The sequence below is a fragment of the Vulpes vulpes genome, chromosome 12 (assembly GCF_048418805.1).
Source record: "Vulpes vulpes isolate BD-2025 chromosome 12, VulVul3, whole genome shotgun sequence".
Classification (NCBI taxonomy): Eukaryota; Metazoa; Chordata; class Mammalia; order Carnivora; family Canidae; genus Vulpes; species Vulpes vulpes.
In genome coordinates this window covers 39,892,058-39,909,278 of record NC_132791.1, presented here as the reverse complement: position 1 = coordinate 39,909,278, position 17,221 = coordinate 39,892,058, and the positions used below count along the sequence as shown (strand labels likewise).

The 17,221-nt window shown below is 36.0% G+C and overlaps 1 protein-coding gene across 18 annotated transcripts in view; it reads right to left on the bottom strand.

Moving 5' to 3' along the window:
- Positions 1-17,221, bottom strand: part of NFIB (nuclear factor I B) — a 438,092-nt gene that overhangs the window by 99,580 nt on the left and 321,291 nt on the right. For all 18 annotated transcript variants that reach the window (XM_072728257.1, XM_072728256.1, XM_072728261.1 and 15 more), the window contains exon 3: positions 1,916-1,969. In XM_072728257.1, the coding sequence (XP_072584358.1) occupies positions 1,916-1,969 (54 nt within the window). The remainder of the gene's footprint in view (positions 1-1,915; positions 1,970-17,221) is intronic.

Here is a 17,221-nt window from a genome sequence, read left to right as displayed (position 1 = left end):
TATTATATGCAAACAGATGAATTAAGAGATGCCACACTGAATATAGCAAAAGAAAAATTTAACCAAGATTCTTGACAAATATTAAAATATCAAATTCCAGCCTTATATAACTATTTTACAATTATTCATTCAGCATAAGTAGAGAACATTTTAAGTGAGTAAAATTCTTTCTGTACACGTTCAGAAATGCATTTTAAATAACAGCTTTATTAATTTCAAATGCAAAGAACATATCCTTTGTTTAGTCTGACGAACTTACATTACTTATCAATTCTTTTTTCTATTAACCACCCACCCCCACCCCATTCTTCCTAAAATGAGTGAGGAAGCTTTTAAAAAATGTTTGGACATGATTCACTCTGAGTTATCATGCTATACAGGGAAAACATTACTCAAGTAAAAAGAAGAAATTTTAGTAAAGCTAAAGGCATACCCCAATGAAATTTTCTCAACTTAAGAAAATTTCTCACAAATTTATTACATTTGAAATAGTCTGTCTTTTTTATTCTACTCTCCCACCAACACAAAAAATAAAATAATAAATTTAACTGGAAATTACATTTAATTTTTTTCTGATTTTTGTATGTGTTATCAATCCGTAGTAATTTTGAATGATTTTGATAAAAGACCAATCAAGTTAGCATACATTTTTCAATCTATATTTAATTAAAACTTTTGATCTTTGAAGTATCTGCTACTTTTGCCAAACAGTAAGGTTTTGTACAATACAGAGTAGTGAATATGTAGTTGGAAAAATATATTTTTTTCTAAGATAAAAATAAGGAACAAAATATAGGCAAGACTGAAAAAGAAAAAGTATATTGTCTTGACTTTGCACTTTTCCTTGCATATTTACTTACTGTATCTTTGTAACATCATTTCAAAATAAGACTGGTCTATTTTCTTACAGTTTGGGGTTTTTTAGATAGTACAATCTCACAGTAGCAAAGTTCTATGACAAGGGAGGTCAAATAATTAAGGACCTAATACTAATTCTACCTGAGGAAACTTTTATTATTACTTTTCATAAATGGTTTGGTTTATTTTCAACGAAAACAACTAGATGAAATTATTTGGGGAGGTAGGGGACTTATGTGGGGAGTTTGGATTTTTTTTGTTCATTTTGTTTTGGTTTTGTTGGTTTATTCTTAGAGCACTCTCTTCCCCAAGTTGCAAATACAAATAAAATTATTCTGATAATGAAATAGTAGAAATTCTTCTTTGCACAAGTTTTATACTATGAGGAAAAAACACAAAATGCCCCTAAATTAATGTCAAATTCTATATATTCAGATTTAGAAGCAAGGAAACTATGAAGACAGCCAAGTTATAAAAGCGCATTTTCAGATCTGGAACAACTTCTGGACATAAAGAGGGTATTTGGCATACATCATACCAAAGGAAAAGTCTTACTTTCATTATTTCCTGATTCTTGGAATCTAATAAAAACCTTATGGAATAAAAACTTCTTTGAAAAAAATCCCTCACTGAAAACACAACCACCCTCTAGCCCAACCCTCCTTATAAAGTAATACGAGTTGATAAACTATAATAAGAGAATGGAAATTTTTACTTTTTCTTGTGCAATTTAAAAGAATGATGAAGTAGTTTTTTGGCTTTTTAAGCAGCAGTGACTTTTAGCACCTGAACAATGTACAACTAAAATACACGCGTGTTCATTTTTCAAGAAACATCACCAAAAATTAAAACGGTGGTGGTTAGGTAAGTACTGATGACGCCGATATAGAAGTATTTGCCACTGTGAAGGGCCTATGGAGAATCACATCTTGTCCTGATCATACCTGCCTGCCAGAACAAAATAGGCAGCTGACCAATCATGGGGTGTTTACCTATACAGTGGTACCTTTGTTCTCCAACAATGTTAGATTGCAAATGTCCTGGAGCACATATTTACCTGGAGGATTCTTGGCAGGATCATTGTGGCTTGGACTTCCTGATTGTCCAGAATCTATAAAGAAATCACAGAAAATGTTTTCTTTTTAATTTGTTTTGAATGAATTTCACAATCCTCAGAAGGACTTTTTAAAAAAATTTTTAAGATGCAACAACGAAGCTGAGTGTTTAAAAAAAGTATACTTTCCCAAGCCTTTCAGCAGCAACACTTTATTTATCGAGCTAGATAAATGTCCATACATATTTCTATGTCAAAATGAAAAAATAAAGTAGAGATCTACCATATTCTCAGAATGGAGCAAGGCTTTTTTGAAACAAAAGGTCTGGCTACAAAGCCACTAAAGGTGGTTTGAAGGTTGGGCCTGTTAGTACCAATATGAAATAAAGCAGATATATCCCCAAAAATGCAACCTGAGTGTAATTAAACATGCTTTTAAGAACCTGAAAATGTTTTTATTCGAAGAGTAAAATACACAGAAACGAGAGTCCATTTTTCCAGGATTTCATGTGCATACACACATATCCACTCCCATAATCTCCCAACCTACTGGATCCAGGCCCAGATTTGTCTTCATCCCATAATAGCAATCGATTTGCAAACACCAAGAAGAGCATAAATTACTAGGTAGAAACTAACATAGCTTTATGGAGAGCAAATTGTTGGATCAATTTAATTTCCATCTGTGATAGACAGACTGCAGATAAGGAGAAAAAGATCAATGTAGTATAATCAAATTTCCTATCCCACGTTATTTTTCATTGATGCTTTCTATAGGAAACGTAGAGGCTATACTACAGTTAGGCAACATGCCTTTCCCAGCTAACCTAACACTCGTGTTTTGTTCGTTCCTCTTTCCTCTATGTCCCCTCTGCATTTATCTGTGTCATTTACCCCATATCATTATACACTTACTTGCAGGTTGCTTTATCATCTTATTTTATTGGTCCTAGTATTTAAGTTTTGTCTCCCCAACTAAATTGCATGCTCCTAAGCTGAGGCAGAGATTCTATCTACTTCTTTTGTGTCTTCCTCAGTGCGCAGTGTGCTGTTCAAGGCTGTAAATGCACCAGGCTTTCGGTAAACGTCGGAGGAATGGAAGGCTCAGATTCAGCAGCCTTCTCTGCCTGCCTAGGAAAGGCAATTTTGAACTTGATACTGAATTTCAACAAAATTTGATCGGTGGCCATAGATAAATCTCTTCCCTGAAATCTTGCCATGGTACCTATGCCAAGACAAGAATCCAGTCTCATTTAAGCAGAAAAATCTTCTGCTGGTTTTTTCACCAGGGTGATTCTGTTCATCTATGTAAGTGATTAGCATATTGCAATTGCTGCTTTGATGTGAAATGCAAGGGGATCCTGTTAAGTCTCTTCCTGTATAGAATTTGGCCATTTATTTTTGCACTTTGCCTCATGCCTGCTAACTAGATGTAATGCTGAGATCAGAATTCCACCTCTTCATCATATTTCCTTTGTCTTTTTTTTCTCTAGAATAGTTTTCATGAAATCTACACGAATATATGTGGTGATTCCCACATTATCCAACAATTGATTTCTGATTTCCCAGAATGCAAGCAAAGAAACTCATAAGGGTCACTCAAGCTAGTGTCTCTTGCAGATGGTCAGAGTTGGATATCCTCTAAAATGCTTGTCTCTCATGAATTCTCTCATTGTTTCTGAAATCGAGGCAAGACTCAGTGACTTATAACTTAGAAGGTCAATCTTTCTCTTTCTACATTCCTAAAAAAGATGGTATAATATTGGCCACTTTCCAGGCATGGAGTATGATAGTTACATAAAAATGATAAATTACATTATTTTGCTACTGCTTCAGTTATTTCTGCCTTGAGTCCCTCTGACAAATGTCCTTCAATACTGATACTACATTCCAGTTTAATTTCTCAAGTGACCCTAACATTTTGAGGTGTTCCTACTTTTATTATTATTGTTGCTGTCGTTGTTGTTCAGTTAACATACCACTGAACAGAGAGCCTCTTCATATTTTCTTTTTCCTTTTAACGTTTACTTCACATTTATGGAGGCCTAGACCTTGCATCCTTCAAGGTCACTAATGCCACCTTCCTGATGACACATGAGGCAGGTTGAGGTTGTCCTCAGGGGACAGTGGTTGCAGACTCTCCATGAGCCTTAGCATGTTTACTTAAATCAATTTCAAAATGGTACCACAAAACTCTTTCCCAACATCTGGCTGCTAAAACTTGGGTCAATTAAAAAAGTGAATGTCTCTTCTATTCCTAAAAGTATTCAGCTAGAACACTGGCACCCCTATTATCACAACATCCCACTTGGGAAACTCTATTCTTTTCTGCTGCAAATTACCCCTTCCCCCATTTCCAACAACTGCACACCAACTTCTTCATTTGAAAACAATATAATTACTAAAAAACAATAACAACAACAACAAAAAAACAAGTATTTGAGGAAAAACTGAAGTAGACACTAAATTTGAGTCACACACTTGCTTTTAATAAGAATTCCACTTTCTAAAATGATCTGGCATTTACTGGCACACAAAGGCAGATTTTCCCCTCATATTCCAAAGTCTGTGCCTTTTCATGAAGTAAAATAGTATAAACTAGATCCCAAAACATAGAATAGGGCCCCCTTAGAGAGTGAGCAAGTTAACATTTACTTTTCAGACTATAAATTCTAACGCTATAATCTACTCTTAACTCTTATGGCATCTTATACCAGTCACTTAATTCCAACTGCTGGAAAAGGAAGTAACTGGGGAGTCACACTTGGCAGAGAAACCAAAATGGACTGTTATTGTGGTTAACTTCAGAGAAGGAATTATTCAGACCACATTTAAAACCCTTCCAATTCACCACCCAGGTCACATTACTCTACACCCTTTTCTTCAACCACTTCCATCACTTGCTCAAGGCCTGTGTGTGTGTGTCTGTGTGTATTTAATATGTTATTGTGTATTCTAGCTCTGTTCCTCACTAGTAGTGTGATTTTGTGCAAAATTACTTAACTCTTAGAGCCTTGTGGTCTATATTTTTACAACTGTAATACTATCTATCTCATAGAATCATCGCAAAGCTTTCATTATGTAAACCATCATGTACTGGTCATACACATCCCATACAATCCGTAAGTGAAATATATCAATCACAGAGGTCACAGTCAAAGAATGATTAATATATTTAATGGACTAATTCTCAGGAAAAAAGGAAGAAAAGGGATATGACTAAATTCTGCCCACCAGTCCCAGGGCAAGCATGTAAAATGGTCTGTGGTAAATGGCCTGAACATGAAGGAGTGTGTGCCTGCTGAGAATTCCTATGTTAAAGCTATAGCCACCCTCTCCTCTCAAGGGAGAATTGCAAGGCCTCAGGAGCTCTCATGCTCAAAAGGCAGTAGGTACAAGCCACTTGATGAAGATTACCTCCAGAAGACTGAAGTCTTTGAAGAACAAGGCTGGTAAGAATGGGGGTTGTGAGTTGCCCAGCACACTGGGTCTTGAGTCTAGAACAATCTGGATGCAGTGGAGAACAAGAGAGGGAAACGGAACTTGAAGGCAGCACACCTAAACCAGTCCTTCATCGTTCCTTCCACATTTTATTTTCTCTTCCCTGACCCCAATCTAGATCTTCTACATTTTGTTGTCTCTTTCTGACTTCACTGGACATGATGTAGAACTGAAATAGCTTGTATTACTTATATGAGTATAATTATTGTACTTCTAAAAACCTCATCTTACCCTTATTCTTTATATTTAAAAGTGTCAGTTAAATGTATATGTCTTCTTCTTGGAAAAATATAATTAATGAAGCCATTTCTAAGTTACTACTTTTGGAACTCAATCTATTCCTCCTCCTCCAGGAATAAGAAAAGATTCACATCCCCACATGACCCTTACCAACTTTTCTTCAATCCTGTTGTGCACTCCCTTTTAAAAAGCAGCCAGCCTTTTATGGCTCTTCTAATATCTAAACTTTACCTAAAGAATGGCCAGCTTTGGGGTACCTGGGTGGCTCAGTCGGTTAAGTGTCTGCCTTTGGCTTGGGTCATGATACTGGAGTCCCAGGATCCAGCCCCATGTTGGCCTCCCTACTTTTCCCTCTCTCTCTGTCCCTCCTCCCAGCTCATGCTCTCTTGCTCTCTCACTCTCTCTCAAATAAATATAATCTTAAAAAGTGAAATGGTCAGTTTCCCTAATGACCCAGTTTTTTTTTTAGAAGATCCTGGGATATTTAAGTGACCTAAATGGCTTCTCCAAAGTTACATGACAACTATTAAAACATATGTTCTCTACATAGGCCACCCATTCAGTCACACTGCCTCTTGAGAGGTTATGATGCAATCTGCAAATCACGTACAGCCAAGTGATCTTTTAGTAGATTAAATGTTTCTGGGAACTTGACCTTCCCCTAACTTCCCTCCTCCTTCTTACCATTTACCAATACATTCAAAACCTTTTTCATAAATTTTAAAAGCCCATAGCTATTCTTTCTAAGTTGGAAACAATTATTATTAAAATCTATAAGCTTACTGATGCTTGAAAAAGAGGAGAACTCTAAATCAAATTTAGTCTGGATTCTCCCTGCTAAACAAAGAGAATTCTAATGCTTTACTAACAATCTAGTGGAAGTCCAATAAAATATTCGCTAAATATGTAAGATAATAAACAAATAATCACCACTTAAATGTTTGTTATTGAGTACCAACTTTCTGAAGTACTCAATTATCTGATGGGGGCAGATCATCAAAACTGAAAAATTTCTGAAGGTAACTACTGTAAGCATCGATTAAATATGAATCAGTAAGATTCACAGAATACCTTCTATATCCCAATTGCTGATGTCTGGAACATAAAAAGGTTCTTAATACATGCCTATTAAATTTCCAATTAATTTATAATAATGACCCTTAAAATACTGTTTTAAGAAGAAGAATATACATTCTATGCCTTCTAGAGCTCAGAGGCTGCCCAAAAAGAAATAAATGTACAAATAAAATATAATACAGTGATAGGTGCTAATAACGAGTCTTATATCAAGATCAGCAAACAATTGGTTCTTCCTAGGAAGGATGAGTAAGGGTGTGTCATAGAAAGTATCAGAGGGAAGGACCTAAGGAACAGATCCTTGAAAAATGAACAGATGTCATATTATGATAGTACATAATTCTACTCTGCTACCAAGGCTTTTTAAAACCCTAAACTGATTAAGCCACTTCACTGCTAAAACCCTTACATGTATTCCAAATACAGAAAAATCTCCAAATTTTTTAGCATGCCATTCCAGACACCTTCTGGCCTTTACCAACTCTCAGGTCATATTTTAGTCTTCTGCTTCCCCATGTATCATCCACACTTGATGCCTCCAAGTCTTTGCACATTGTGTCCCCCTTTTTTTCCTCCCCAAAGTCCTTCATGTTGAGGTCATGCGCCTTTTAGATTCATGAAATACATGAAGGGATGCTGACCTATTTAGCCTACCCCCCTAATCTTCAATATACTGCTTGACACTCGGTTGAGTAAACTAAATGAGTAGGAAACAATTGGTCTATAAAATTAAGGAAGTGTACAAAGAAGAAAGACTAGCCATGCCCCTTAGGTGAAGAAACATACATTAGAAGTCAAACAGACACACCTTTGGTGGCCAACAAAAAGAGGAAGAGGGTTAGGTGTACTAGTCCTGGCCTGAAGTTAAGGCTCAGTTCTGCTTCCTTTACTTCCCGATGGAATATTTGGAAATGGGAGGGAGTAGATAAGAGAGACTATTTTAGTCAGAATTAATTTGGGAGTCTCTCCTACAAAGGGAAGAAATGTTCGGTAAGGGCCCGGAAGCAGGTCCCCAGTTTGCAAGCTGGAGGCCAAGAAGCTTTTAATGACCTTTATACATAAGCTGTCTTTAAATTCCTGGATTAAACCTATTTCAGGAATTCATTTTCTTTTCTGACACCATGACTGGAGTATCAACAGAAAAACTAAATTTGAGAGGCATGATTTTAATTTATAGTCATGTTGATGCAAAGAAGGACTGAAGAAGGTAATTTGTCATATCCCTTCTAGCTCTAAAATTCTATGATTCTATAACAATATGGCTTTTATATCAAGGGATATCAGAAGAGTAAATGAAACCCACACTGTAACCTGTTAACCTACAGATAGCCTCTTGCTAGAACTAAAATTAGTCATCATGTGATAAAGGGCCCCTTTGTCATATTCTTTTGCTTTAAGCAGGTAAAGAAATAGCCCATTGTCAACTAAAGAATACCATGGGATTTTTTTAAAAGACTTAGAATGGTCCCCTTCTTTCTCTCCTAAACGTTAATTAGTAACATACTAAAATAGTATATTTTTACAAATTAAATATGTAGCATGCCAGAAAGAATCACTTAAGAAAGAGAAAAGTCAAGATGTAAGGAACAAGCAAAACCCTGAGGGAAGGGATATAAATGCATGCATTTTATAATAGGGACACAAAAAAATAAGACAAAACTAGGCACCTTTTTAAAGGGGGTGCAGGAGGAGAAAACTGTTCTCGTAGGGCACCACCTCCCTCACCTTCTTCCATCTCCCTCTGCCCCAAGCGCTGTTCCTCACTCTTGATAGTTTATTTTCCACAATGGCTGCTTCCCTGGGATTTACAGTGATTTAGCTTTATATAATTGCAAGTCTGATTACATAATTCACCATATTTTTCTCCAACACAGTTAAAATACTACATGGCTTCACTTTTAATGGAGGACTGCTTCATCAATTGGGGTGACACAAAATTATAGTTTTACAATATTTTCTTTTTCCTCTATTAAATGCTTATTAGAATAACACACACAAAAAAGAACAAAGAAAAACTAAGTGCTTTCCTTGTCTCTCATAAGCATGTAAAGGTGTAGGAAAATGCCTGCTCGTTCTTTCTGTCTCCCTCTGTCTCTCTCTAGCTTCTGTATCTCTCTCTCTTCTCAATAAGGCATTCCATTATATGGCATCTGCTTCCTTGCAAAACTTGGTTAACCATGTACCCATGGAAAGCATCAACTCTGTCACTTTGTTAACAGAGTCTGTGATATATTTTTGCTGAATCTGTGCTCCCTCCACTAAACCCAGTTCTGAGTAGGAAGAGAAATCAAACCTCTCTGAATATGTTTGGCAGAAGCAAACTAATATTCAGGAAACATGGCTTCCTACATATTCTTAATCATGCTTTTTAATCTATATTATTTCCCATCTAAAGGCCCATGATCTTCCTTTTCATTGGCTAACACAGATTTTTAAATATATGTTCAATATTAACAAAACTCATAGTTTTAAGAGAGGTTGCTGCATTGAGGGTCATTACAGATAAATTAACTTAACCAAAGAAAATATAAAACAAGAGCGTAGATATGTAATATATCCTCTATACCTTATTTCCACATGTTCCACTAGTTCTACTTTTAAACTTTCTTTTGAAGAGCTACGTTTTTGGTTTTAACAGGGTGATTGGGTTCAAAGCATCATATCTCAGGGATTAAAATAACGATTTATTTGGACTTAGGACCAAAATTGGTTCACAAGGAATTAGCCAAAAGACAGAGGCCACTGAAATTTAAGGGGAAAAAAATCATATGCCTGCATGAGAGCAAATTAAACCTGTTCTCAGGAGGGGACTATTGACCAATGCACATACAAACACCCCTGCACAAAAAGTGTTAAACCTGCCAATATCTGTGACCAAAAGTCTGCACTGCTTCATTAACTAGCACCAAAACCTCACAAACGAAAGCAGGGATAATAGTATCTGACCTTTCTGACCTAAGATTAAGTTCAATGACTCTTTACTGATCCAGGGATTGAGTGAACCAAAGGTCACAACCAGGATCATCGACACTTCTTGCTTTCTAAGCCTTTACCCTATAGAATGCAAAGACACCATACTGATCATTGTCAAGATTGCTAAGTTTCTACAGTGTGTTTTCAATTAAGTAAATAAAATGTGGTAATTAAATCAAGATTGCGTAATATGTTTTTGATTTGTAATCTCATTTAAATTAATTAACTGACTCAATCCTTGTTTAGTTTTTAAACTGGCCTAGTTAGGGAAAGAGTCCCCGGGAGCAAATCCAGCTTTCTATCTTTAAAAACAAGGCAAAGCAATCTGGCATACTTAAAAAATTTTTTAATGCACCAGGAAAATATAAATACAGAGGCAGGGGTGTTAGTGTAGTGGAGGGAGGAGTTTTATGGCATGATTTTGACTAAAAAAATAGTTCTTGCACTAGAGAGAAATAAACCAAGACATTATTTATTCAAAACATTTCTTTTCCAATTTTATGAAGATTGCATGTTTGTTGGAAGCAAAACATCTCCAGCTGTATTTTAAGTTTCTGAAGAGAGTTGTAAGATTTATAATCTTTCATAAATGCTGCCCATATCTCATAATATTAGATGAACACGCCACTGCGTACTTTAAGGAAAAAATTGGCCAATACGTTTTGCCACATGAAAACAATGAAGTACTTTCCAAAGCCCAGCCAGATCCAGTAGGAAAAGATGAGATGAATGTCCTGTCTTTCCCATCTGGGAGACATTGTGGATTTTAGCTATTCTATATAATATACATTTTTTTCCCTTGGAAACCAAGAAACCTGCATTTTATAGTAAGGCATGTAGTGCAAAGAGAATGTTGGTGAAATATGAATCTGAAAATGAAAACCAGAACGTCATCAGACTCAAGAACATAATTATAGAGGCAAGTTGAAAAAAATCAATGTAAAATTTCAATATAAACCAAATGCAACCTATCTATGATCATATTAGTCTTAAGATTTTCTCTTAAAAGGAAAGCATGGAAAAATAAATGCTCTCTTATCTCCAAACCCTGAATAGCACTTGTTACATTGTCTGACATGGTGACTGACTTATCTGTTTTATTTTGTCCAAGGGTTTTCATGGATTAATATAAATCCTACAGGTGCCACAGTCCTGTGGACACATGGCTCCTTTGTGCTAGCTAGGTCGTTCCATGTATTTCTCCAAAACTTAATATCATATTGTATATCTAGATTAAAACCAGATACAAGACTTTCTAATATTTTGTTGGCAATTTTTCTTCTCAGGGAGCAGGCTGTGTTTTCTCAAAACTGTCTGGAGAGTCAGAACGCCTGGGTCCCATTCAGTAACTGCCAACCACTTGTACTCTGACCCTAAGCAAACCACTCATGCCTCAATCAGTTTTCACGTTGCCCAATCATTTAAAACCAGATGAGAAAAAGGTACAAATTTTTAGCCTTAGTTAAAATTTACAAATTTACAAAAGGAATAAGAGGGGGAAAAATAACTTCACACAATAGTGAAAATATGCACAAGTATTTGTGGAGAAAGACTAACATACTTTTTTTTAAGATTTTATTTATTTATTCATATGAGAGAGAGAGAGAGAGAGAGACGCAGAGACACAGGCAGAGGGACAAGCAGGCTCCATGCAGGGAGCCTGACGTGGGACCCGATCCCGGGACTCCGGGATCACACCCTGAGCTGAAGGCAACGCTAAACCGCTGAGCCACCCGGGCTACCCTAACATACTTTTTTAAAAATACATTTTAAGGTTTAATTTCCCACTTTCACTCCTCGCCCAGAAGCCCCACTTAATTGGTCCTCCTCTGTTTTCACTATACACTTCCCTTTGAAAACACTAACAACACTGGAAATTAATGGACTAGGTTGGCTAGGTTATAAAATTCATGAGGTCAAGATACATGGAAGTCTTATTTACTACTTAGCATAATTCCTGGCATATTAGTAGGTGCTCAATCAACACCTGTGAATAAATGGCCACTATTTTACAGTAGACAAGACCTTGATGGCTGCTCTAACTTAAGGCATTTTTCACCTTCCTCAAATTATAACTGCCAGTAATGCCAATACTACCTATTATTTGTCTGAGGATTATCTACATGTATTCTATTTTTTTTTAAAAAACCTCTCTCCAAATACAAATTTAGCAACTGATTCAGTCATTGACTGAAGTCATATTCTTATTTGAAAAGTGCTCTTTTTATCATAGACATGAGTTCCTAAAAAGAAAATTTTTACTTGAATAGATTTCTCTGTTATCCCAGGTGAAAAGATACTTTGCCAAATCATTAAAATATTTACTTTTGAAGCATCATACAAACTTACAGAAAAGAAACTGAATGGGTTTTTTTATGTATCTTATTGGCTATATATGATGGATAACTACTAGCCTTTGCTTTATTATTAAATCTATGACAATATATTCATAGAAAATAAATGTTATGTATTTAATCCAGAGGTGCACAATAATTAGCAGAAAAATAAAGACAAAAATAATATGCCTCCTACCACAGTAAGGCAGATTTTCATGTCAGATATTCAGTACTCCTATTTTTATAAAATAACTTAATCATGAAATTGGAGGAAAAAATCAGAGAAGTCACTTGATGGAATAGGAAGCGTGCGGATGTGGCAGAGAGAGGAGCGATATTCAATGTCCTAACAATTCCTTGATAAGTGGTTCAAAGAAGTTCTTTCCCCATGTTTTCAGGGCAAAAGCTAGTTTACCAGGAATTAGACTACCTAAATAATACATCATGTGAATGAACATTTTCAAAAAAGGATAAAATGAGGAAACAAACGAGGAGATAGTAATTTCCTCCTGCAAATTAAAATTGTGCATGAGAAGAATGCCACTCAATTTTACTGATAAGATAAATACAAATCAAAAAAGCCCAGCTAATATGATTTTTATCTTTTTTTTTTTTTTTTGAGAGGGAGAAAGAGAAGTAAGCATGTGGAGAGTCACAAGGAGAGAGAAGGAAAAGATCAAGCAGACTTCATACTCACCACTGAGCCCAACGCAAGGCTCGATCTCACAACCCTAAGGTCATGACCTGAGCTGAAATCAAGTCAGGATGCTCAACTGACTGGGCCACCCAACACCCCTGATTTTACCTTTTTTTCTAAGGGAAGGTCAGGATTATTCTAATGAGTAGGATAATATTTTTGAAGGAACTCTAAAAAGCTTATAACCCAAGAGAAATATGAAGATTTGTTATAATCCAATGTGGCAATATTCTTTCAAATGTCATTTGTAAAAGAAAGTTAAAAATACAGGTTATTTTAACCAAGAATAATAAAGAGCCTGTTATAGAAGCCTATCATGGAATCCACTATTCATGACTATGATTATTTGGGAAATGAGAACAAATGAGGAGCGGTATGTCCATTTGCTATATTCATTTTAAAGAAAGGAATCAAGACTAGTGTGCAGAGCCACATACCATGTGCTCAGCCATGTACCATGTACCATGTACCATGTGGTCAAAATACCTTCCATTTTGTCATTTTGCTCAATTTACCTTTAGCAGAGACTCAAATGGACTCCTATGATTAAAAATCTCTAAGCTTAGAATAAAAAGTATGAAAAAGAACCAGTTTCTCTATAATGTCTCATCCATATGTCTTAACCCTGAATGGTATCAAACCTAGGTAATTTTATACATCAAATGCCTTCCAGATGTGACAAAACTTTAACACAGACCGACTTCAAGTTTTTTACTGCAGACTCATCTCCCATGCTCATAAAGATTATTTTTACTGCACATACATTACACATAGCTAATGTTCAATTTTCCAAATTGATTATTATGCTGCCATTTCAAGACTGACGTTGCATTCCAATCAAAAAACAAAGTATGCTGCATACTGAGCCTCCAAAGAAATCACAGAAAAACCAAGAAACCACAACATCATTTCCAAGTTGTAGGCAGTGCTTGATGACAAGGGCAGCTGAACTTCCCTTGTCCATTCTCAGTACCTCCAGAAGATGGAAGAGGGGAAGGTGAGGTCATCGATGATTCTTTGTCAGAGTTAACCATCAACAGAATGATTGAGCCTGTCACCTGTTGTTTTTGGTTTTAAAGATTTGTTCTAATTAGAGAAGATCAAATTCTTCCTGACATTTAAAGGATGTTGAAATTTGAAAATTAACCAAAAATATTATTCATGGAGAATTTTCAAAAGCATCTAATAATAATGCTATAATGACAAATCATAAACTAAATTTTCCAGTAGGATAAAAAATTTAGTAATTCGATGCCAATAAAAAAAACTAGTATGATAAACTTTGGATAATATCATACAAACACAATCCCTCCCATGAAATTAATGCTCTGCTCTTTACCTCAATTCCATCTCTCCACCCCATCTCAAAAATCAGAATTGCCAAGTAGTTGTAACTTGTCCTCAGAGCCATCCCTCACTCTTTTCCTGCAAACTACATTTCCCAGCTCTGTTAACAACTGGCTTTGGGCTAGGTCCAACCAACTGGAAGCACAGGTGGGAGTCTGGGAAACTGGAAGGCAAGAAGAAAGGAGAGGGGAAGTATGTCTTCTCTCTGCTTTGACAGGTTTCTCCAACTGGTGGCCAGGAATCCTTTGTGGTTCTAGCTTCCAATGGATGGGACCCTCTCTCTGTGATCCCCATTCAGCTCTGATAGTTGTGGCTCAAGGACTGTGGTAACATCACCTTCTCTCCTGACCCCTGCAGCCTTAGTTGAGGTAATATGTTCCTGCTGGTGGCTAATGTCTGAGCAGCCTCACTGCCCATTTGGCTTCTTGCCTGTTCTAACATCATTGTAATTGCCCCCTATCCTGCCTTCATAAAAGTCTTTCTACTGGACACTCTGATAGAAACTCTATTTTCCTAGACCCTGACAGATATATGTGCTTGCTGAAATTTGACATATTCATCACTCTAACATAAATGTCAGGTAATAGAGTTAACAGTATTAGACAGATCAAATATAATACCATTTAGAATTTAATAAATTTCAAGTAGTTGTTATGATTCTCATAAAAAAAAGGTGAGAAAGCACTGTCACCATTCAGCACTAAGTATGAAATCCTATATCCCAAAGTCTTACGTAATGTATGACACCAACATATAATCAAGTTGAAAAAAAAAAAGACTAGTTACTTAGATTTTCAATGCCAGCTCTAAATACATCTCTTCCAAGATATCTGATAATCCTATGCACCCACCCACGTTTACTATTTCTCCTTTTTACCATTTTATAGTCAGTCTCTCTATCCAACAAGTTTGATACCTGAATTTTTTTCCTGTGTAAATGACTTTTCTACAAACATGGCTATTTACTTCTTGACTGGATCCATTGAGTCTGATTATCTTTATATAACACATTTATTTATATGTCATAACACAACTTTGAATTGCTTATCAGCTGTCTGCATAGCTAACAATATCATGTAGGGAAAATAAAAAAGATTGCCTTAAAAAAAAGATTGCCTTAAATATACACCAAAATACATCAACATAAGAATAATACATATTTGAAAGGAGAAATAATTTCAACATTACTCTGTTTTCTCTAAGAAATCGTTCACAAGACCTCACTTGACATCCGGCATTTTCACATAGGAAAATTCATTAAATAAGAATAGACAAAAGTATTTTCTTTGATCAGAACTCTAATTTATGAGGCTTTCCTAGATTTCTCCACAAATATGAGACAACACAAAAATACTGATGTCCTTATGCATAAGGAAGTATATGAACTCACAGTGCCAAAACTTTATAATCACAAATGAAAATTATGCGGATTGACATGATTTTTTCAGTGTGCTTGATTAACAGCCCCATTAGAGGGAAGTAACACCAAAGAAAACACAGAACATCAATTCAATGGCATTTTTCCTGATGACACTTTAACAGATGACACTGGTGGTAGGTGGGCACACTCGGCTACCAGCATTGTACCATGTTACAGTGTCCCTCTGTTTCCTTTCAATCATTTTGAACTCTCCTGCCCACTCCCCCAAGCTTTAGTTTCATGAGTCTTTTAAATCTTATTATCCTAGTTTATGATAGCTAGCACCAAATATCATATGGAGATTGTATCAACTAAAAAGTACCGTTTACTGAGATTTTGAAACCTGAGCCTCCTGTCAATCTATGTCACTTAAGGCAACATTTACAAATTTAATTAAATAAATATTTATTGAAAAAAGAAAATAAGTGACAATCTAAATAGGCATAACGTGATTATGAAGGAGGCCTAGCCATAATTTCCACTTTTTGCATCCTCCTTCCTTTCCTTTTATTTCCAATGAGAAAACTATAGTGCAATGGACATACCAAAAAGTAACATCCAGTGTGATGGAATACATGTTACACAGACGGTGAAAACCACGGGAATAATGCTGACATAAAATAGAAACAGTCCTTTAGTGTCTCTGGTAATGGGGGTAACAGGCAGGAAGCATAATGCCAGAGAGAAATTGACTCTAAACCCTAACCAGTTTTTTACTGTGAATATATTATTTACTTAAACTTTAATTATGAGTTGCAGTCCAAAAAAAGGCAGCAAGAAAATATCACCAGTTCTTTCAATGTACTCTATTATGTGGATTCTGTGATTTAAAAACCATCACGTAGGAATATATAACTCCATTAAAGCCAAGATAAAACAAATGAAATTGAATTGTTTGCATTATCCTAAACAGATAACTGAAATTATGACAGATATAACACCCAGAAATTGGTAAAGAGGCACCCACCTAGAAATAGGAGGGCAGAGATTAGTGGAGACTACTAGTCTCCACCTTCAAACAATGTATTTGAAGATATGGCTGGAAGCCAACAAACACAAAGTCTCCCTCCACTTAAAAATGGCATGGCAGATAAAATGCAACAAAATAACATGGAAATAGTTACAAGTAAATTTTTTATTTACTTTACAAGTAAATTATTTATTACCAGAGATGGGTTGTACCACCTCAAGGGAGTTTTCTCCAACCATCCCCACCTGGAAAGGTTAAATCTCAACATGTGGTATCCCCTGGACTTCTCACACTGTGCTACACCTGGCCGGGAAGGAAATTGTATTCTCCTAGGTCTGTTTAAGCCTTGATGTGTTGGCTGAGGATGCCAAGGCAGGTAGAGAACGTGCGGACTGTGGTGTCTCTCTGCCCAAGAACTGGACTGAAACCATTAGTTTCCTTCATAGATACGTTTCAACTGCTGGAAGAGGTGAAGGATGTTCAGCACCACCGACTGAGGCAGAAGCAAGGTTTGATGTTATAGTTTCCATCACCGACCTGCATAGCTGTACCTACCAGAGGGGTCCCAGTCCTTCTCCTGCCTGTGACACGGTTTTAAAAATGAAATAAAGAGCCACAGCTCTTTATAGGAAAATTATGCTTGTCATTCTACATCTTGTGGACTGAATATTAGATTTTTTTTAACAAAAAAAACTATACTTCCCTCTATCTAAGGAACTCAAGGACATAAAATCTACATCTAAGGAAT